The 23,479-nt window shown below is 36.7% G+C and overlaps 1 protein-coding gene and 1 non-coding gene across 2 annotated transcripts; one reads left to right on the plus strand and one right to left on the minus strand.

Moving 5' to 3' along the window:
- Positions 1 to 14,058: 14,058 nt before the first annotated feature.
- Positions 14,059 to 22,915, plus strand: LOC107839679 (zinc finger matrin-type protein 2). Its single transcript, XM_016683267.2, has 10 exons — positions 14,059 to 14,462; positions 14,568 to 14,648; positions 14,746 to 14,770; positions 15,165 to 15,247; positions 18,391 to 18,423; positions 21,009 to 21,087; positions 21,208 to 21,260; positions 21,926 to 21,986; positions 22,229 to 22,311; positions 22,497 to 22,915. The coding sequence occupies exons 1-10, from the start codon at positions 14,442 to 14,444 to the stop codon at positions 22,584 to 22,586; spliced, it is 609 nt and encodes a 202-aa protein (XP_016538753.1). The 5' UTR covers positions 14,059 to 14,441; the 3' UTR covers positions 22,587 to 22,915.
- TRNAP-CGG lies at positions 14,118 to 14,189 on the minus strand. Its single transcript has one exon. It is a non-coding gene; the product is annotated as a tRNA-Pro (tRNA).
- Positions 22,916 to 23,479: the final 564 nt, after the last annotated feature.

Genomic DNA, 23,479 nt, shown 5'->3' on the forward strand with positions numbered 1-23,479 from the left:
CTCCGTAAAAGGTGAATGTCTTTCCTTCTGTTCTTCCTTCACAGTGTGCGTTTCTTTCTTTTGTTACTATTCCATGAACGTAGTCCCGTAATTGAGTCCAGGCTTCTGATTGTGATGTTGATTTTGCTGCATTCTCTCTCGAGTTCATTGTATTATTATTACTTCTACCCTTAATTCCCTCACTACTTCCCGTTCTTTCTTATTCATCCTTTTCGTATCTGCGTATGTTTGTTTCGTACAAGTGTGTGTATGAATTGCGTCGTTGTGTATGCTGAGGTAATGCTGGGTGCGTAAGTATGTAGTGACAGTTGTATATTGTGCTTCAATGAAAAAGGAGGGGTAAAGGGGGGACCTATCGCTGATTATTGACGTTGTCAATAGTATAATTTTGGGTGTAATTAGATTTGGTCATTGTTTGCCGTTTCTGATGCAGGAAAATCCTTGTAGTTTGCAGACTCTTTCTTAAACCTAGTTTGCATCATTTCTTCTTCCATTTAGATAGTGATTTCAGGGTCTAAAACTCTTAAAGTTTTGCAAGACCATGTTTTGTAAGTTGTTGCATTCGATTTCATTTCCCGAAAATTGTTATAGACAAAATGACCAAGATTGATACATCATTATGAGTCATGATAGTTAAATTTGTTACTTTTGAATGATGGTTCTTCTTTTTTGGGGGGTTGTCTTACCGTCATCATGGTTTTCAGTTGTTTGGGGTTTCTTCATTTTAAGACGAGAACTTTAAGAATTTTTGTTCTTTTTTTTACTGATTGTTGAGTATCTGTTTGTATTAATTTAGTTGTTGCTCGTTTCGAATTGGCATGTCATTTACCTAGTAGTCTTACTGTCCTTCTTGGTTTATCTAATTTTAGATCACCATAGGTGCAGTTTCGAGCTTGGTATGTTAGGTTATAGTTGCAGATTCTATTCTGATTTTAGTAAATGCATTTTATCTTGCCCATGCTTAACTTGATGTGATGAGTATCAAAGTTGCTTTGATTTGTTATTCGGGTTCAATTTCTAAATTCATGTTTAGTTTTGATTAATAAACCATTTTAGCATAAAAAATCATGTCACGTTTATACTCGAATATTGTGGCTTGACGCGCTGTAGTTTTAGCTAGATATTCCGCTTTAGTCTTGATGCTCTGTCTAGTATATGGTGTTTTCAACTTGATTATCTATCTTCCTGTTTAGTTTCGCTCTCAACGTAAGGTAATTAGTACCTAGGTCAATAGGTCTCGTGACGATTTGTCCCTCTTAGGTGATATTTCATTAGTTAACCCGAGATTCCATCATATCTTGTTGTATTTATAGTATTTATTCATGTTCAAAATTTTAATGTTTTCCCCTGTTTTTTTTTATAAAAGTGGTGAACTGCTTCCAAATGATTCAAGACACACTTTTATTTCAATTAGAGCAAGTCAGAACTGTAGTCATATGTTTTTCCCTGTTTGGATAAAGTGTTGATCTCAAATCATTTTCACTTATTATTTTATGTACATGTTATATGTGCTTGACTACTTTTGAAGTTTCTGATGTGTTCATGCTTGAAGAATTATTTCATATTAGGTTGAAAATCAAGTGATCTATTACACAACAGTTGTTTGCATTTGTTCCTTCAGTTATTGTCCAACATTTTTTTTCAAATCATCAAAAGTTATCAAACCATGTCAAACCTCTATTTAGCTAATGTTATTTTCCTCGTCATTTCCTCATCTCCTATTTCCTACTTTGGTGATCTATATGACACTTCTTTATCTATGCATGATCCCTTTATAACAATAGCTTTGTTTTCTTTTACCGTCATTGGATCCTAATCCTTACCCTTTTCTCTACATGTACTATTTGCATTGAGTTTAAAAAATGGATTCAATTTCTCGTTGCATTTTCTTCACGGCCATTGAGACCCGTCATCTCCATCAAGTCAACTCTTAGAGAAAGCTTAACATTAATCTCGTAGGAAAGGGATACAAGGAGTCGAAAGGAAAATGGGTCAAAGTCCCGTTCTTGAAGTGACGACAAGACCCGAGCCTCATTGCTATTTATTTATTTTTTGTCGTTATTTATCTATTGTTGTCGTATTTATTTATTTATTTATTCCTTTGTTCATTCATTTTGGGCCTCGATGCCAAAGTTGTAAATTTTAGTACAGGTGGAGTGATAATCGAGCCAAAAAGGGCTTGAAAACATAGAATTAGGATAGGTGAAAATGGGTCAAAAACCCAACTAGATTAGGACAGGGTCGATGGTTTTTCTTAAAATCCTAAATCACTACTTCTCCCCTTTCCTCTTTCCCTTTTGCTTACTTGTTTTACGTGTTTCTTGCGAACCTAGTTGAATCCCTAAATAAGTCGCTAAAAAACTGATTTTGCAAAAAAAACTTTTCCCTAATCAACTACTTTTCAACAAATTAAATCTTTTTTAAGGTTAATCAAAGACGATTTTCAAACAGTCCGGATAACCGCAAGTTAGTGGACGTTTTAGGTGCCTAAAACCTTCCTAAAATGTTAATAGGAACCGCTTATCCAGAATCTCTGACTTAAATGATTTTCTATTTTGAATTGTTTAAGTATTTTATGAAGGTTTCTTAATTCCTTTTCAAAATTAAGTAGCGACTCTTTTAAAAAAAAGTCAAAATTTTCACAAAACAGAAAGAAAATTTGTCGTACCTTCGTGTTAGAAAGAGGACCTACTATTTTACCACAAGATGATGAGCAAATTCTTCCAGTATTGGAACAAATTGAATATTTTGGTTGGACAAAATTTTCTCAAAACCCAGGTCCTGCAGTACCAACTTTATTACGCAAATTTTATGCAAATATGGATTTGAAAACACTCACTTAGACTGTGCGGGAAGACGTCATCTATTTTGCTCCGAAAATTATCAATAGTATATATGACACACCTGATGTGGATGATATCCAAGTTCAAGTGTTGTTAAGTGAAGGAACTTTTGAGATGTTCGCAACACCACTCTGCTCTAATGGAATCAATTGGCACGTTGATATTCGAGGAAATCGGGGCTGGTTTGCTTCTAGAAATCTAAGCCTACCAGCAAAGGTTTGGATGTTATTTTTGAATTCTCGTCTTGTACCAAATAGATATACTAGTGAGGTTCGAGCATCAAGGGATGCTTGGTTTTACGCAACTGAGCATCGTTATCATATTAATGTTGGCCGCATAATATGTGAAAATATTAAATATTGCCGCACATGTTCATCAGTAAAGTCCTTCTTCCACGCCTCTATTAATACTAAACTGATTTGCTTATACGGTAAATGACTACCTCTTGATATGGGATATCGTCATACCTATGACATTGGAATAGGAACTGTTCGCTCTCTAGGGCCCTGTCTTGGACCTGCAAATGAGCAAGAACAAGGGCAAGTTCAAGTTAAGGCTCAAGAAAGACGCTACCTAACTACAACACATCTTCAAAGGATCGAGGATAAAATTGATAATCTTGTTATCATTCAATAACAGATGCAAGAGGATATTGCTTTCATTAGGACAACTCTTCTAAGTTCTATTGTTAATTTAATGTGGAATATTGAAAACAACCGAAATGTTCCTAATGTATTTTCCCCACATGTCTACCAGAATATTTGTTTTCCATTAGGAAATACCAATTTGCAGGAGAAGCAATCCATGAATGCTTATCAAACATTAGATTTTGCAATGAAACAACAATTTCTTTCCGAAGATGCGTTACTGGAATCATCACCAAGGATAAATGACTTTGATTTTGACATGATGTCTGAAACATATCAGTATCCGGGACTTAATAACCTAATTTTTTTTGCTGACAGTGATATTGATATGATTTTTAAACAACTTGAAATGGAGGCGGATGACAGTGGTAGCACTAGTGAAACAAAAAATTATTAGAACAACAATGAACGTGATGAAGAGTAGTGAACTTATACCCTCGACTTGAGTCTTACATAGAGGACTATGTAAAATTTAAGTGCGGGGGAGGTAACACCCTTTTTGTTTGCCAAAAGAAAATCTCTTATTGGATGGTTGTTTTTCTATCTTTTGGATTAACCAGCTAGTTGAAATTCTTGTACGAGTTCTTTAGAAAGAACTCAGCTAGGAGCAATTTTTTTCTCTCCTCTCCTAGTTGGCTTAAGAAATCAGGATGCATAATATATATTAAATAATAATATGATGATGCATAGTATTTATATTACTCTAATGTGCATAACCTATGATGATAATACTTATACGTTTTCTCTCTCGAAAAAATTCATTAATCACGAAATAAGATTTGTTAATAAAGTTACAATACATAAAATTTTCATAAATTTCCTGCCATGATCGCAATATTTTGAATCAAAATTTCTTCTAGTACTATTTAGTTATTCTCTTTGCTATAAAATAAATCGGCTAGACTTGTTTTAAATTGAAAATCATGACACTTAATAAAGATTGATTTAATTAAGGATGAATCATGAGTAGCATAACTACCTTCCTAAACTCATACTTACTCATTGGTAATTGAAAAGAATGATGTTCTCTACCAGTCCCAAGTGTATATTGTGGTCAACTTACATTACCTAGTTTTCATGAGTATTTGAAAATCTAGAACTTGTTTTGAGAGTGAACTTTAATCCTTAGCCATTTTAAGACTTGTCGATCACCTTATTTTAAGGCATTTTGAGAATTAATTTGAATGTAGAATTTTAAGCATGAATTACAAGAAAAAAAAATATACGTAAAAGGTTGAATGTTGATCTTTCTAACAACTTGAAAGAAAAGAGAAGAAGAGCAACAAAAACACTTTGAAAACTGCAGTTGAGAAGCAAATATTATCAAAAAAGGGGGGGGGGGGGGGGAAGACATGGAAAATTACGCTTGAGCAAGAAATGTAGTGCCTAAAAGTAACTTAAAGTCACTATTATCCATATGTATCCTACCTATCCTTAAGCCTACATTACAAAAGCCCTACATGATCTCAACTCAAAAAACTCCTACATTAGTGGAGAACCACACAATAGACAAGCTTATGGTTATTTCCGGTAGCATGATATACTTCTTTGTTTAGAGTGAGTGATTTTTTTTTCTACAAGTGCCTTCCTATGTTCTATATCGATATATTGGGCATCTTCTTTCATTTGTGAGAAATCCTTGGGGTTAGAAAACATTGTTATTTCAACTTTCAATAAGTGAACATGAGTACAGGTAATGGTCATACGACACATTGATCTTCTTAGTTAATTCTTCTCCACTAAAAAGTTCTCATGCTTTCATTTAAGAAATCAAGCCACTAAATTTTTATTTTTATTTTATTTTATTTTATTTTTTTCTTTCTTTTTGCTCGAGGACAAGCAAATATTTAAGTGTGGGGGAGTTTGATAGTGAAATTTTAACATGCATAAATATTGTATTATTTTCAATTTAATACTAATAATTTTCATTTTTTTTTGGAAGGAAATAATTAAATTAATTAAAAAGACGATACATGATGAAAGAATCTTGATATTGGGACTTTGCAAGAAAACTTGTAGAAGCTTCAAGGAAAATAAATAAATAAGCAAAATAAAAAAGAAATACAAATCTATGTACTGTGGAGGGAGCTCTAGTTTCATTGATCAAAAATGAAAACAATGTATTACATATGCCACATGAAAATTACTTACATCACATCAACAAGTGGAGGAGACATAATTTTCCAAAAAATTCTTTCTGCACACATGAAGAAGCGGGGAGCTACGTAGACTGATACATAATAAAGTAAAACTATAAATAGATCCCCTTTAAGTTACAAAAAGGTAGAGAAGGAGGAAAGCAAAAGAACACTTAATATTTTTAAGCTCTTCTTCACTCTTTATTCTAGTTTCTTTATCTTGAAAATAATTGTATCTCCTGCTTTTAATTAAATAGCGGAATAATCCATCTTGAATATTTTTTCTATTTTTTTATTTAATGGAGAAAAACTTAATTATTACTAGTACTAAATCAAGTATGGAGTAATTTTCTATTGTGTTGGGCAAATGATGGATCTTGATATTTCTATATAATAGCAAATATTATTCCTAAATTAATGTACGTGAGCTGAAATTTTATAAGTATCCTCTCTCATTTAGATGTTGTTTTATTTAACATATATCGTATTGTACTACATATCAATATGTTACTAATTCTGTAATCGGAAGAGGAAGAAAAAAGTAATACTGTTAATTGGAGTATTGATATGTCGTTAATATAGTAACATCTATCTATTGTATGTTATGATTAATTCTACACATATTTGTAATCGAAAGAGGAAAATAGTGTAATAATTATTTATAACAAAGCATATCTTTCAGTCCAGTACATATTTTTGATTCTTTAATATTACCATTTTGACGATTAAATTGCATAACCAAGAGGAGTGCATTTAATTGCTCAACTTCACTAATTATATATAAATATACTCGTGAGAGATATTTATACATATGTAAGAAATAGAAATTGAGGAATACAAAAATTTGCTTTGTATAAAAATATCGAGTAAAGTCAGGATCCTAATACCTTTTTAAATTGAGAAAAATCAACGAAAAATATATTTTCTCTATTTCATGTTGTTAATTAGTTGATTCACCACTCAACTCTTTCTGACTTTTTCAAATAGTAATTAAAATGAGAAATGTTTGTAGAATAGATAAATCAATCTCTGCGGGTTTGACATCTTTCTATACTATAATTTGGCAGTGAACGAGGTAAAAATATATATACACATCAGCGACTCGTCAATGAGTTTATGAGGTTTTGAGGGAAGTTGAAGAAGACCAAGGCTTGTCTAATGAAATACCACTCAAATCTATCAAAGGTTTTCTCCAAGTCAATTTTTAGAAGCATGTTAGCCTTCTTACCCTTCATCTCGGAGAAGTGACTAACATATTCCAGGACAATAATGGCATTATCAGAGGCCCTCCTATTAGCCATGAAGCTAGCTTGGCTGGGGCCAATGATTTTTGTAAGCAGAGGTTTCATCCTAGTGGCTATGATTTTGGTGATGATTTTATACTGGGTATTACAAAGATCAATGGTTCTAAAGTTTCTGAGAGAGATGACATTCCTACATTTAGGGATCAAGCAAAGATAGATGGAGTTTACTCTAGGGTCCATAGAGTAGGATTTGAAAGTCTCCTGGTAAAATTTAACCAGAGAAGGGCCCATGGTTTCCCAAAAATTTTGGTATAAAAAATGATGTAAGCCATTAGGCCCAGGGGCTTTGTTGGGCTTGAAGGAGAAGACAACCCTTTTGACTTCCTCTAGGGAAGGGATTGCTTGGAGAGAGTCATGATTGAAGGAGCTAATGCTACCCATAGTAGAGGGGTTGAGCTGGGTAGCAAAGTATTCTAAAGAGTGCTCAGTGGTGTAGAGGTTGTCATAATAGGTAGAAACAGTGTTAGCAATGTCCTTATGATGGTAATACCAATTGCCACTATCATCAATGAGGGAATTTATTTAGTTTTTCCTCTTCCTATTACGGGTGGAGATATGGAAGAACCTGGTGTTAGAGTCTTCTTCCAGAAACCAGGAGATTCTAGCTTTGAGCTTCCAGAACTCAGTTTCCAGGGTGAGAATATGGTTGAACTCTTTCAGGAGAGTTGATTTTAGCCCATGAAGAAAGAGGCTAGTAGGGTAGTTAGAGGAGTTTTGGATGCCAATTAACTTTGCAAGCAGGTATTTTTTCTTGTTGAAGATGTTTCCAAAAATGAGTCTATTCCATTCTCTAGCCTTCTCTTTAAACTCAGAGGTTGCCACTGTGATGCAGGGACAGTTAAGAAAGGACTCATTTATCAGGTTGGGGAAGTCCTGGTGGTTAGGCCACATAGATTCCACCCTAAAAGGCTTTATTTAATTGGTAGGGGTGGAACCAAGATTGAGGAGGAGGGAGGGTAATCAAGTGAGTTCTAGGGAAGTGGGTGACAGTTGCCTCAGGGTATAAATGAACCCAAATATCATTAGCAAGGCATCTATCTAGCCTTTCAAGGATAAGACATTTTCTTTTCCTATATCTCATGTTAGACCAAGTTTACTTGCTACCCCTGAAGCCCAAGTCCATAAGATTGCAATAATTTTTACAATTTATAAAAAGGTTAGATCTATTAAGGTTAATCCTGGAACCTCCAAACTTTTCAAAGGCCCTAAGGACCTCATTAAAATCTCCCTCTACTAGCCAACTCTTGCCTTCAGGGGAAATGTAAGTATCAGAAAAGAAAGAGAGTTAGCCCCAGAGATCAATCCTGGATTGAAAGTCAGTGCTAAAATAAATGACACTAAAAAAATAAAAGGAGGGAGGTAGACTAACCTTAACCTTGGAATTAATAGCCTGAGTGATACAAGCATGAAGAGCACAAAAGAGTACAAGGCATTATCAAAGGTTCAAGCTTCAGAATTGACAAGTGTTTGAGGCCTTTTAAAGCCGTGTCAAGTTGAAGGAGGAGAAGGAAACCATCACACTCAAGAGGCGCCTCACTTAAAGGACAAGACGGACTTTGCACACTATAATTTGACATTCAAGAGGCGCCCCATTTTAGGGCTATTGTTGTCTTTTAAGACTCTTTTTTTTACACTCCAAAGGAGCACTCTTCATTAAGGGTATTTTAGTCTTGTTTGTAATAAGTATAAATAGGCAAATAGGCTTCTATTTTCCTTAGTTTTGACATAATGAATTGAATGACTTTTTAGATTGTAGTCTTCTTCTTCTCCTTAAGAGAGGGAAAACCGAAATTAAGAGTTTTGATGCAATTGAAGGGCTCTTCATTTGTGTTGAACTTTTGGCAAGAAAGGTGAGTTTGATGAGTGTGAATTCCTTTGGTTTACCCAAGAATGAAGTGTTATCCATCCATGGAGAAGTATTTCTAGTTGTTTGATACACAATTAGGTGCTAATCATTCAAGGTGATATATGTTTCATTATCTATCTTTATATTTATACAATCTTCTTCTTCATCTCCTTTCTTTGTGTGGTTTTCTTTGTCTTGTGGTTGCTGATTTTTATTAGTGTCCATTTTCATTTTTAGTAGTTGATTCCTATATCATTTGGTATCAAATTCATGTATTAAAGTTGTTCCCACAACTCTAAGTCTTGGATCTAAGAAAATCTCCATAAAAAAAGAGTCTAGCGTCAAGAAAAATAAAAAAAAACTAGTATCTTGTGTGTTTGATAGAGTCGATCCAAAATTCACAACTTAGATCTACTAATTTTTATTGTGTTTTGTTTGTTTCAAGTGCTAGATCCTTGCTCCCTAGCACCTAAGTAGTCTAGATCTACTCTTGGAACAAGATTTGGGCGATTTTGAGCTAGATCCACCATAGATATGGCGTCTTGAAGCTTTAAAGGTAATAGATCCGTGTGGTGTTGTAGTGTTGGACGTTAGTTGTTGCTTATTCTGTGATATTTTAGTTAATCGTATATTCTTTTGTGCTCTTTATGCTTGTATCACTGAGGTGAAATAGAGACAGAAGTAATGGAGATGGAATCCTCCTACCACATGATGACAATCCCCCCTGAATTACCATTGGCCTCAGATTGGATGTGGTTGTGGAAACCTTACTCCCCACAAAGGTCTTGGTGGTCAATCATCTTAGTTTCTAACAAAGCAAGAAGGCATGGTTGGTGCATATTAACCATGGCTTTGCAGTACTTCCTAAATTCTGCATTCTTAGCCCCCCTAGCATTCTACACAATACAATTCTTTATCTTTGAGTGAAGGGGTGGAGAGGTCCTGTTGCAAACACCTTGTCCTTCCCCTTGGGGGTTGGAGGTGGATGTTAGGAAGGGGGCCTTTCTTTTCCTGCTGAGAGAGGTTAGCATGACCTTGAGAGTCTCTTCTCTCATAGGGTTTACTGTATTTACTCTTATGACTAAACCTGTTAACTCTAGGGGGATCAGGATGATTACAATCTCCTGGACTGGCTCTTTGAACTCTATATTTAGAGGCTCTACTTGATTTAGAATTTCTATTCTTGGCACCTTGAGTTGAGATAGAAAGTCCTCCATGTCCTTGTTGCTTGATCTCAGGGCTTCTAAAGTATTTAACCTCTCTACCCTCTCCAGAGTGAGATGGGGAGGGGTTGAGGGCATAGAGGGTGAGAGAACTTGGCTGGAAGAGGCCTGGTATTCCCCAGTAGGAGGCACAAAAGCTGGTCCCAAGAGTATCATTGCAGGGTTGTAAGGTGGGAAGAAATAGAGTCCCAAACTGAGCTGATTCATGATACTGGCTAGTGATTCCGTGCTCAGTTCCTCTTGGAATAGTGAGTTGATCACCTGAAACAGGGTTGCCATCCAGACATTGGATTCAAATGTCCGTAGACCCTGGTTTAGGATCACAATGGCTAGCTGAGCTAGGTATTGAGGATCCTGGATAATAATGGTGACTTATCTCCTTTTCTATTCCAGGTGAAGAGGTACAGTTTGGTTGGATAGGCAAATCTCCAACCAAGAAGTTGGTTGATGATTGGGGGATAGATGGGATGTAGTGAGGTGATTTGGTTGGGGCTTGGGGAGTCCATGATTACTATCTTAAGAAAGCTCAGTCGTTTTCTCCTCAGGATATAAGGAGTGATAAAAGGTGGGAGAAAGCAGCTGAGGGGTTTTCCCATGGGGAACACCACCAGTATTAAATGCCTTGTCCAGGCCTGAGATACTCTCAATCATATCACCGTAGAAAGTGGAAGGGTTTCCCACCGTTGTGCTTGAAGTCTTATGATTGCCTAAGTCTACGTATTTCAGAGGGGGCCTACAAGGGGGGATTTTTTCATTTTAATTCCCCTTAGTAAAAGAGAAGAATTATTATTAGATGATAGGGGGTTTTGGGCTGATTGGTCGGGTTTCTTAGGACCCAAATGATTCTTGGCTAGAGGCCCAGAATTATTAGGGGAATTGGGCCTCCGACCTGTAGAAATTTTAGGTTGGCCCCCTACAACATTAGTGAATTGGGCCTTCTCTTTTAAGGGCCCAAAGGTTGACTTGCTAAGGACTCTGTCCGTATTGGACTTTGAAGGCTCACCTTGGGCCGGCCCAATGGGTGAGGTCTCAGAAGAAGGAAGAAGAGACTTCTCCGGGTTTAAGAACTCACCTGACATCACGTCGAAGGTTTTAAGCGTAACGATGGGTGTTTTCTTGGCGTTGGAGTGGTGATTCCTTTGGTCCAATTTCTTCTTCTTGGTAAAGTGGACGGTCTGACACTCTTGGGAGTTGTCTTCAAACGACATAGTATTCTCCGATCTACTGGTGGTGGTTTGCATTGAAGCTCTGTCCTCGTTGTTTTTGTATTGCTTTGGTCTGAGTGAGTACAAGCAGATAGATATTGTGTGGCATAAACATCCGTAATTCTTACATAGAAAGCCCTCTTCTTCATAGAGGAGGGGCTGAGTGTGATGGTTAATGGAAATCAAGGCTGCTACAGGCGTATCTAGAGGGATTTGGACACAAATCCTGGTGTATCTACCCCTTAGCACCACCGAAGTGCATGCATCGACCTTCAACAGTAGGCCAATTTTGTTGCCTATACGTTGAAGGATGAGGGCAATTTCGTAGGAAGGTGCGATAACCTGATCCATATGACGGTTGAATCCACCTTAGACTTACTAGGCACGAAGTTGGGTTCCCACTTCCTGACAGAGATAAAACATCCGGCTATGAACAAGGCCCACCATGAAGTATTGAAGATTGGATTTTTGGCTTGGATAGTTTGATCGTAAAAAAACCCATCCCTAGGTCAATGAGACATAGGGGTTCAGTGAGTTTCCATAGATCCTCAAATTTTTTTTTAGATATTGGTGGTTGAAGTTTGATTTGACTGGTTTGATGATAACAGAGTGGATCCAAAGAGCATATAGCCTTTGTTTATCTCCTTCCGATAGCAGAATACCTTGGTCGATAGTTCCCAAGTCCTTATCCTTGACGGATACCCCCGTTTCTTTTTCTGAATCTGGGGGTATAATTTTGCCCATTGTTATATCCCTATACGAGAGGGGAAGGGAGGGGCCTCCGCCATTAGAATTTCATTTGAGGTATTGAGTATCGGAGGATTTGGTAATAGTGGTGGTGTTAAGGTTGGATTCATGACAATGGTTGGTGCCAGAAGAAATGGAGAAAAGTTAGAGAGAGGAAAGTCTTTCTCTCTCTTTTGGCCCCTATATTATATATGTTGACATAACCTGAAGTGTGCTGGTAGCTAATCATGGTCATAGGTGGTAAAAGTGTTTAGTTAATGATGAATAATAATAATTGGTGAATTATTGTATGGTATTGAATAAATGCAAAAGATTATAGTAACAAGCAATCGATAAAAATACTTTATGATAAGAGTTAATAATGATTACTATGTTGTGGTAGTTAATGGTGAAAGTGATTAGTGATGATTATTGTGAACTGAGAGTCAATAATAAAGGTAATTGGTGGTGGTTAATCATTGATGATATGATTTTATAGCTATGGTGGACAATTAAGCGATCACTCCAAAAAACTATTTGAGTGAAGGTTTAGATAATTTCAGAAATTCAAAATTATATTATATAAATGAATTACACTTTTCTTTTCTTTTTTTAGAAAAAAAAAATTATATCCACATAAATAGATATGCAAATGATTCAAAAATCAATAATTAGTCAGCAAAAAATAGAAAAATTTTAATTTCTCGTATGTAAATGTTTTGTTGTTTGGATAGAAACTTATTAATTAGTTAATTAGTCATTTGAATGACTTTAATCAACTTTTTTATTTGTTGAAAAAAATCATTTTTTTATATTAGTAAAATAAATCATTCGAATATTAAAAATATTAATTCTTCTCATAATACAATTTAGAGAAAACAGTCTAAACCCCTCTAACCTTTATCCAAAATTAAACTCGAACTTCACGAGGGTTCTATCACTCATTTGAACATTTTTTAAAAGAAATTGTTTGTTCTCCAAACGCTAAGGTGGCAAAGTGAGTGCATTTCACTCTCCTTGAGAGAGTGAGCATGAAAATTATATATTAAAATTTTATTTTTAATATTTCTTTACATAAATATATATATAATTTTAATTATTATTTTTTTCTTTATTCAATTTCTTTCTTCTTTTTCTCTCTCACAAAATAAAAACGTTCAAGAACTCATCAATGACATCCAAGATTAATCTCTCATCTTTTTCATCTTCCTCATCTTCAATGAGTCTTTTTCTATGTTTCAATTTTTATTGATTCCAAACACAAAACCCACACAAAAAATCATTTATTCAACATAAAAAAAAATATCTAAAATTCAACACAAAGATCAAAAAATTTGTAGCAGTTATCACTAGAAGAAATTAAAAGGACAAACAAATCTAAAATAAAATTAAAAAGAGGGGTAAAGATCTGGATTAAATAAATTTCAACAGTCTTAGAAATGTTCATCTTTTTTTCCGCTCCTTTATACAAATCCTCCAAACTATACAACAATGTATTCTCAACCAGCGTCGCCTTTCTCAATTGTCCTCCTCCAGTCTCCGAACTTTCCACACCAAAAAACTCCACTTCACCATTCGTCGTACTCCTAAAAAATTCATCCTTACCTTTTCTCCCCCTCCTATTACTACTCTCCCCTGCCGCTGTCGCCCCCGATGAAGAAGACCCAAACAAATTCGCATAAATATTATCCACATCTCTAGGATTAAATCGAGGGAAAAGGGAAAACGAAAAGAGAAAGGGAAATGAAAAGAAAAGAGAAAAAAAAAAAAAGAAAAGGGATATATTAAGAACAATAATTAATTTTTTTAATAATAATATAATATTACGTAGAAATTACATGGTATTATAAGACAGGTGCATGTTGATCACTTTTCAATACATATATGGGTGTCCTTAAAATTTCGAATAAAGATTAGAAGGCTATTGGCTATTTTCTTTACAATTTAACAATAATACTAAAACATTACTTAAAAGTAAGCAATATATGAGTTTAACTAACATTTTTCATAGATTTTTTTTTTTAAAAGAGAAAGAACGAATCATACACCAATTAAAAACTATCTTGGGCAAAAGGTACAAATGTCTATTTAGACATGAATGAAACTATATACATATCGTAAAAAAATTTATTTTATTGATATGCCAAAAAAAGGAAGCATACAACAGAGAAGACCAAAAGAGCAAGGGGTGTTGCGAGAATCGAACTCGCGACCTCTCGCACCCGAAGCGAGAATCATACCACTAGACCAAACACCCGTCGATTTTTCGTTCGATTCTTTATCTTATTTCTACTGTTCTGTCCCTGCTGCTGTTTTTCCTTTTTGAAAAATTGATTCGATCATCCTGTGTTGTGCACAAAAATCGGACCTAGGGTTTGGGTGCTCCATCGTCCATTCCAGTTCGACAATCGAAGAATTTGTAGAATTTGCTAATCATTCTCTGTAATCGGACCTTGTTAATTCTCTGTTGATTCCAAAACTTGTTCTAACAAGTCGAATTTCTGAGGCAATGGAGCAATCCAGCAATCATGTAACCTCAGCTCTTTCACTTTCCGCTTTTTATATGCCTTTGCTTTTATTTACTGCTCTAATTTTATTGATGTAAGTGCTTCCTATCTTTGATGGCGAAATGCAGGTTGTTGGAGTTGATAATACTTCTCGTAGAAAGTTCGACCGAGAAGAGATTATGCAACGTGCTCGTGAACGCGAAGAACAGGTTTTTTAATCTCATAAATTATCTTTCTATTTTTTTCTTCTTCATGTTTTAGCTATTTACTTGTTAATTGACGTGGTTGATTTGCAATTTGGTGCAGGAGGCCGAGGGTCGGAAATCAAAGTGTGAGTATCATAATTACTAGTTTTCATTTCGGAATTTCTTTGTTTGGTTGCTTAACTTGAGTTGTTTTGTTTAGATGTGTTTTTAGTTTGGCCAGGGACTTGTATGTTTGTGTCATATACATGTGATGTTCTTTGTCGGAGGAATGGAATGTGCTAGAACGGTGTAGGATGAATATAGAAGATTGATATAGTTGATCCCAACTAGTGTGGACGGAGGTGTTTATTAGTGTACAATATATCATTCGTATAGCCGACACCAGCTAATTTAGGAAGTAGGTGGAATTGGTGATGGACTGACTTTGTTTTACTTAGTGTTGTATCCTTAGGGCAAGAAAGTTGAAACCGTGTAGCCTAGAGTTTTATATCCTTGAAAATTTATTCAGTTTTTGTGCAGCAAGAGGACCTCCAGTGCAAAGGAAACCCTTGAAACCACGAGATTATCAAGTGGACCTCGAATCTCGTTTGGGAAAGACTCAGGTTTGCCATAATTTCTTTTCTTTTATCAAGTCGTTACTATTCTTTGTTGTTATTATGATGTTTTCAATTACCGCTGCAAGTTGAAGTTTTTTTTTGTTCTTCTGAATTGGGTGTGGGAGAGAAAGGAATATTTACGACATTAACAGAAGTTTATGTGAGTTCTCAGTTTTATTTGGATTGAGTGTGACTTTCTGTTCAAACTTTGAGATTTTGAGGTGCTTTTTGTCATCTAAAGTTCATTCGAAGCTCTGTAGCCTCTGAGTGATGGATAAGTTTTTATTATTTGCAAACCATCAGCCAAATCTCAATTCGTTCATGTTTGTAGTGGACTATAAGCTGTAATAAATGTACTCTTCTCCCCCCTTGTGTGTGTGTCTGTGGAAATATATAAGAGGCTTGTGGGATGAGTTTCAGTAACATGGAAACGTTAAGGTGGGAAATGAGATGAAGACAATAGATCTGCTAGATGTTTAAATATGGCATACTACACTGAATGAGGAAGTTCTCAAGGTCTAATTTTCTTTCTAATTTTCTTCTTTATCTTGACAATACCATGGTCATTGTAGGATGAATAGCGGTTAGGATATTACAAGGAATGTCAACGCTAGGGAGTTGATTTTCTATATTGATAATTGGGAACCAGGAAGAAAGACAAATAATCTGTTGGAGTATATTTTGGGCCACATATAGAACTGGAATCTTCACTGCGAAGACATGTTGTAGAATGTAATCGAAAACTGATGACAGGAACATGACTTGGGTCTTGGGCTACTTGACCTTGGCCAGTGTTATGAGAAACTGGAGACCCTCGTAATGTTGCATGCTCTGGGTGGATTGCCGCTATAAAGCATGTTTAGAGGATAATATGTTCTAGAAGGGGTTATACTTTATGGAGTATGCTGCATGTGGAAAAGGAAATGTGAAGTGCAACTGTTTCCATTTTACATTTTCCTATAGTAACTGAGAGGTCGAGTAGGTTTTGGAATATCCTGGATGTTCAGTGAGTGATGCGAAAGACTTTGAAACTAATTTGGAATCTCTTGGGGTGTTAAATGCATGATGCGAAGACTTAGAAATTAACTTTATAGGGCTTGATAACAGTCATTTAGTGGACTGTCCCACGATGTATCTTTTGGGTTATCTGCAAAGAAAGGGAGAGGATGTTCTGAATCATGAGAAAGACCCTGTTAAGCTAAAGGTTATGTGTTTGCGGTGTTTGTCCTTTTGGAGCAGCATTAATTTTGAACATGATATAGATGAGATGATAAATTTTGTTAGTTCATTTTGTAATTTAGTGGGGAGTACATCTAGCACACTTTTGGTGCTGGCTTGAATGAATTGACATTTGATTAAATGTGGAGAGGAACGAGGTGAATGGATGATACTACACGGAAGGATTCCGCTTTAATTAATTAATAAAGCTGTTATTAAGATACTACCATAAAGCAAATTTTAACATACATGACACTGTAGGGGAGCTCTCCTACTTGAAAGTTGATGATAAGAAGTGTCCTAAAACAATATGTTCCATTCTTTGAAGAGGTTCCGTTCTGTATTTGTACTTTATTCACCTTCTAGGAGTGAAATATCTTTGCTCATCAAAGAAAAAGTTTTAGTTCCTACTGTCTGATTGTATCTGCAGAGAGATAGTTTACACTTCTTTGGTAGTTGAAGGATCAAATGCTTCTCACTATAAGCATCCAGTGAGAATGAGATGTTGTGAGGACTGAGAATAAGAAACAGCGTTTTTTTTTTTTTTTTTGGTATAGATGCATAGATAGCCTTTTCTTCTGCTATTGGGAGTGCATGTTAGAGGATATGACATATTTAGTTGAGTTTTTGGACTCTATCAGGGTGAAGATTAGCAGTCATTGTAACGTCTTACTTTGCACGTCTTGCAGTACCTTCTTCTTGGTGTACTAGCTTTAATAAAATTACCTTACCTTGTCAAAATAACTATAAGAAGGCACTAGGTTGACAACGAGACATAGTTAATTGAATGATCGATTGATTTAGGGGCTGAGGAACTAGTCAAACAAAGCCAATAAAACTTGGGAATGTGAAATGTAATTTTGTACTGAGCCCAGGGTGAAGCTCTCTTTGGGCATAAATCAAGTTGCAGTTAATTTGTACGTAAATTTTATTTTTTATGTTTGTCGCAAAAGTGTAGCAACACCTGCTCTAGCACTGCAGGTAAGTCATAGAAGGATCTTATAAGGGTAAGGGGGTAGGGTTATGCGGGGAACAGTTTCCCATTGCTTTCGCAAACCAGTGCGAACAATTTTCCAGAAGGATGAGTTTCCCACGCGGCTATGTTTATTTGAAATGTGAGCCGTTATATTATATGTTGCGCAGTGATAAGCCACCGATTCATGAGTCCTTGACAGCTTTAATTTATGGAACTAACATATTCCTGTCCCCCGATGGATACCTCATTGGAAGTGGCACACAAAATAATCTCAACATGTGAGCTGTGCAAATTGACCATTCTAGAAACTTTTGGAGATTGGCACTCATTTTTAGGTTGTAATCAAGTTTTGTATGTACCTTCATTCGCATCCCTTTTTACTGATGCTGAATTATATGAACTTGGATATCTGTTGTGATTGACCCAAGTTAGAATTTTCTTGTTGATAATATAACATAGAGCATCGTTATGTGTCAATCTAGAATGAAATGTATGGGGATTGGGTTTCCTTCTAATGATCTACTACCGGGATATGTTTTTGCATAATTGCTTCAGTCTTGAGTGCATTTATAATTTCTCGTTCACTAGGTCAAATTCTAATTGAATTAACAGAGAAAACAAGTGTGTCATATCTCTGCGCATGATTATTTCCAAGAAGCCTAAACATTTAAAGTCTAATTATGTGGAAGATCCATTCCAAAACAATCTTCATGAAACTCATCCGTATTCTCCAAATTAGAAGATCGAAGAGGATATATTTTCATGCATTCAAACTCCTCTCTGTTGCCCCCCGCCCCCTCCCTCCCCCCCGGTGTCTTCAATGTCACTGCTTGCGAATATGCTTTTTCTTGTAGTTTCCGAATTCAACTTCTTGAAATAATTCAATGTCAGCACGTACTTCTCATGTATTTCAATGTATGCATCGATTTCTCATCTTTGTTATCCATTTCTGCAGGTGGTTACTCCAATTGCACCATTAAGTCAGCAGGTATTTTCCAATGTTCTTATTTACACGTTAATTCCTCATTGCACCGATGCACTTTTCTTTCTTCTGTATTTGTTATTACATTTTGATGTTGGCAAGCAGCAAGGATATGATCCATATATTGGATTAACGAGTATTGCGACAAATAAACATACAAATTCCTTGAAATTGTCTTGTAAATTGCGAAGATCCACTTCTTCTTTGAGTACTAAACTGCCGCCTTTGGAACTGCTGACCTGTATGGAATGCAGTTTCCCAACTATTTTTCTCCCCTTTTAAGCAGTGCTCTAGAGATCTTTTTTCTCAGAGCTAAATGAAAGCAATACCCATTTGATTTTGTTTGTTGAAATTTATTTAATTTAGAACTTAATGACAGATGGCTGTCAAGCCATAGAGTGTTGATCGTGATATATTTTTGTTTGTCCATCACCTCATGATAAAATCTCGTGTTTGCATGATGCATAAGTGAAATTTTAAATTATCGTGTGTGAACGTTAGATTATCCACGGATCATGTGTGGTCAATCAGATGTAGTTGGGGAGCATTTGGTCCCTAGAGGTTTTTGCAATATTATGTTCTCACTGATAAGGTAGACGAGGTTAGACAGGCAGTCCGCAGGATGCGAAGGGGTAGGGCGACGGGGCCGGATGAGATACCGGTGGAGTTTTGGAAGTTCGTTGGAGAGGCTGGTGTAAGGTGGTTGACTGCATTGTTCAATGAAATTTTCAGGACGGCAAAGATGCCCGAGGCGTGGAGGTGGAGTACCATGATCCCCCTCTATAAGAATAAGGGGGACATTCAGTGTTGCAATAACTATAGGGGGATTAAGTTACTGAGTCACTCTATGAAGATATGGGAGAGAGTGGTCGAGGTGAGGCTGAGACGGATAGTGTCTATTTCGGAAAATCAGTTCGGATTTATGCCCGGTCGCTCGACGACGGAGGCAATCCACCTGGTACGGAGGTTGGTGGAGCAATATAGGGAGAGGAAGAAGGATCTGCACATGGTGTTCATCGACCTGGAAAAGGCGTACGACAAAGTCCCCAGGGAAGTGCTTTGGAGATGTTTGGAGGTGAGAGGAGTACCGCAGGCATATATACGAGTAATTAAGGATATGTATGAGGGAGCGAAAACCCAGGTGAGGACGGCAGGAGGAGACTCAGAGCATTTCACTGTCCTGACAGGATTGCATCAGGGATCTACTCTTAGTCCCTTTTTGTTTGCGTTAGTAATGGATGTGTTGACGCGGCGTATCCAAGGGGAGGTGCCGTGGTGTATGCTTTTTGCAGACGATGTAGTCCTGATAGATGAGACTCGAGGGGGTGTGAATGACAAATTAGAGTTGTGGAGGCAAACTCTGGAGTCTAAAGGGTTCAGGGTGAGCAGAACCAAGACAGAGTATGTGGAATGTAAGTTTAATGACGTGAGGCGGGAGAATGAGGTAGTAGTGAGGCTAGAAGCACAGGAGGTAGGGAAGAGGGATAAGTTCAAGTATCTCGGGTCCGTGATCCAGAGTAACGGTGAGATTGACGAGGATGTCTCGCACCGTATTGGGGCGGGATGGATGAAGTGGAAACTCGCATCGGGGGTGCTGTGTGATAAGAAGGTGCCGCCCAAGCTTAAAGGCAAATTCTATAGGGTGGTAGTCCGTCCGGCCTTGCTGTATGGAGCGGAACTCCCATATCCAAAAAATGAAGGTGGCAGAAATGCGGATGTTGCGCTGGATGTGTGGACTGACCCGAGGGGATAGAGTTCGGAATGAGACTATCTGGGAGAAGGTTGGTGTGACTTCAGTGGAGTGTAAGATGCGGGAAGCACGATTGAGATGGTTCGGACACGTGAAGAGGAGGGGCATGGATGCCTCGGTCCGTAGGTGTGAGAGGCTAGCGTTGGATGGTTTTAGACGGGGTAGGGGTAGACCGAAGAAGTACTGGGGTGAGGTGATTAGGCGGGACATGGAACAGTTACAGCTCACCGAGGACATGACCCTAGATAGGAAGGTCTGGAAGATGCGAATTACGGCAGAGGATTAGGGCCAGTTCGGGTCGCTAGTGTAGGGAATTAATTGGTGGGGGTGTATTCCTGTTATGATTTCGTATTCAGTGTTTCGTGTTCCGTATTCCATGTTTATTACGAATCTGTGTGCTTTCCTCTGCTTTATATTCCTGCATTCCTGCTTTACTCTGTTTTATATTCCCTATGGGTGCCGTATCTATGTTATGTCATCTGCTTCTGTGCTGTACTATGTGTTTGTGTGATATCTCGTGACTTGAGCCGGGGGTCTTTCGGAAACAGCCTTTCTACTTCATCAGAGGTAGAGGTATGGACTGCGTACATCTTACCCCCCCAGACCCCACTAAGTGGGAATACACTGGGTTTGTTGTTGTTGTTGTTGTTGTATGTTCTCACTGATAAGAAACTTGTGTTCTTGATAAAAAGAAAACACTTGTGTTACAATTTGTTGTGCAAGTCACAACTTAAAACGCCTTACTGTGGCTTGCTTAGTGGTAACTAATATCTATGTTTCTTTGTTATGATACAATATTATCTCTTGTTTCATATAAATGATATAATTTGTTTCCATGCAGGCTGGATACTATTGCCCAGTATGTGAATGTGTAGTGAAGGATTCTGCGAACTACTTAGACCATATCAACGGGAAGAAGCGTATGTCATATTGACACCTATTACCTTCTCACTTGTTGCTGTACCTCGCCCCTGTAGCCTTTTTTCTTGCTAAAAGCTGCTTTGGTGATGTTATACTTAGTTGATCTATTTTTTTTCCAGATCAACGAGCTTTGGGTATGTCTATGCGGGTGGAAAGATCCTCTCTAGAGCAGGTGGACTGAATATAACTTCTCAGGGTTTCTCCTTTCCCTCCATTCCGAAGTACCTGTATTATTCTTAAAGACTTTTTCTTTATCACTAGGTGAAGTTGACCTCATGTAACTATTTATAGCAAGACTGAACATGATCACATGGAAAAGGGTAAATGACATGTTATAACTGGTCAAATTACATTGATAGTGTAGAATTATTTATTCAGTAATAGCAGTAAGTTGAAGCCTTAAAATAGAGTGTGCAGAAAGTACGAATGATCAGACTAAAGTTGGCAGTAAGTTAAACCCTTAATAGAGTGTGCAGAAAGTACGAATGATCTGACTTAAGTTGAAATTTGTTTAATATGTGTCAATATCACTGAAGGACTTGACTCTTGTGTGGTAAGTTAATTTTATACATGAGATATCCATTTCTTAGGTGAATCCCAATAATTTCTGAGGTACTTAAATCAACGGATAAACCAAATAGTAATTTCAGAAAAAATGGGTGTGTGCTATATAAGTGGGCACAGTGAAAGATTCAGAATATCCTTGGTCAATGTTTCAAACTCTAGATCCCTTCTCAAAAAAAAATGTTTCAAACTCTAGATAATAAACATATCTGGCTGAATTTCGTTTCAACTCCAATTTTTTCCTCCAATAATTTCATTTTTCTTGATTCTCAGGTCCAACAACGTTTTGAATCGCTGAAGAAGCGTAAAGATCCAGGAAGCTTTACTGTGCAAGGTAGAAATATTACTTAAAAAGAAGAGGAATTGATAATCAATCTCAGCTTAGTGAACGTGGTTAATGCTTTTATTGGTTGAGTACCTTATATGTAGTAATAGCAAAGATTGATGTGCCTCCTCTGTAACACATTTCAGTTTGTCACTGATAAACAAAGAATGCACATCTGCTTTCTTTTAGTGGGTAAAATGACCAGGTTGCACATATTGAACTGCTATGACAATCTTTTATTTCATTTGCAGATTTTGATGAGCGACTGTTGAAACAGCAGCAGGAAGAGGAAGAAAGGAAACGTTTACGCCGAGAAAAGAAGAAAGAGAAAAAGGTTGGTAGTTCTGTGAATCTTACTTTTGGATGTTAGACTAGATAGACTATGGTACTGATACTATGAGGCAGATTTTTGTCATATACTTGTCTCTCTATCCCTTCCCCTCTCTCCCTCTCAACGGCAGTGCTTTCTCTAACAAAGTTTCGTTGATGGTTACTTTGGTGATATGTATTGATATCCAGAAAGAGAAGGCCGCAGAGGAGGAACCTGAAATGGACCCTGATGTTGCAGCCATGATGGGATTTGGAGGTTTCAAAACTTCAAAAAAGTGATCGGCTCTGGCCATGAATCTCTTGCGAAGATAGCTTAGTCTGGAGTAATCTGCCAGAGGCTTGTATTTTACTTTGAAATGGTCTAAAATGTGAGATAGAAGTTCCTTTTTAGGGTACCGTAGCAGCCAGGCAGCTGAGTTTTGTCAATCACATCTTTGTTAAGCTAAACTCCAGAATTTTCTCGATGAATTGAGTGTAACCATGGTTGAGTATAAATTCCCTCTCCAATTATTCATTGCCGATTGAGAAGTGTCCAAATTTATCTGTGCATCGTTTCTAATTTGAAGAATATGGTATGAAAATTGTTGAAAACTGTGATTTAGTGGGTAGTTGAAGTTCTCTTTTTTGTTTCCCTTTGGTATTACGTAAATAAATTTACGGGGCAATGAGAAGTTCATTGCCTGGCGAGGATAAACAATTCTAGCTATGTATTCTAGAATTACACTTGGCACAAGATTTTCAGATAACAAAGCCCTTTTAATTGAAACGTGTACAGATTATTTGTATTACTTTAGTTTAACCGAAGTTAAATGTGTTGTGAAAAATAGAAATGTGTGGGTGCCTAATGGTCAGTAAGGTGGATAAAAATCATTGGGTGATTAAGTTCAATACCTTAGCATGATAAAAAAGGGAAAAAATGTTAATAGTAGTTCAATACCTTAGCATGATAAAAAAGGGAAAAAATGTTAATAGTGATTCTTTTTCATCTTCTTAAGCTTTGGTGAACTCAATTATTCAATATTTACGTGAGTGGTAAATAGCTTGTATCAGTAAGCGAGGAATAAAAACTTACTCACATTTGATGTGCACCAAATTAGTAATAATATGATGTGTACATACTCTTTTATCATCTAACTATAGTTCAATAATGTGCGTTTCACGTTATTACTTGG

The sequence above is a fragment of the Capsicum annuum genome, chromosome 8, assembly GCF_002878395.1.
Source record: "Capsicum annuum cultivar UCD-10X-F1 chromosome 8, UCD10Xv1.1, whole genome shotgun sequence".
Taxonomy (NCBI): Eukaryota; Viridiplantae; Streptophyta; class Magnoliopsida; order Solanales; family Solanaceae; genus Capsicum; species Capsicum annuum.

What these genes read in the sequence shown, in the direction of transcription:
- LOC107839679 (XM_016683267.2), top strand. Translation starts at nt 14,442, where the DNA reads ATGGAGCAATCCAGCAATCAT. An exon ending in CTCGTGAACGCGAAGAACAG is followed by an intron (nt 14,649 to 14,745) that starts GTTTTTTAATCT and finishes AATTTGGTGCAG; the next exon opens with GAGGCCGAGGGTCGGAAATC. An exon ending in CCATATCAACGGGAAGAAGC is followed by an intron (nt 21,088 to 21,207) that starts GTATGTCATATT and finishes TTTTTTTTCCAG; the next exon opens with ATCAACGAGCTTTGGGTATG.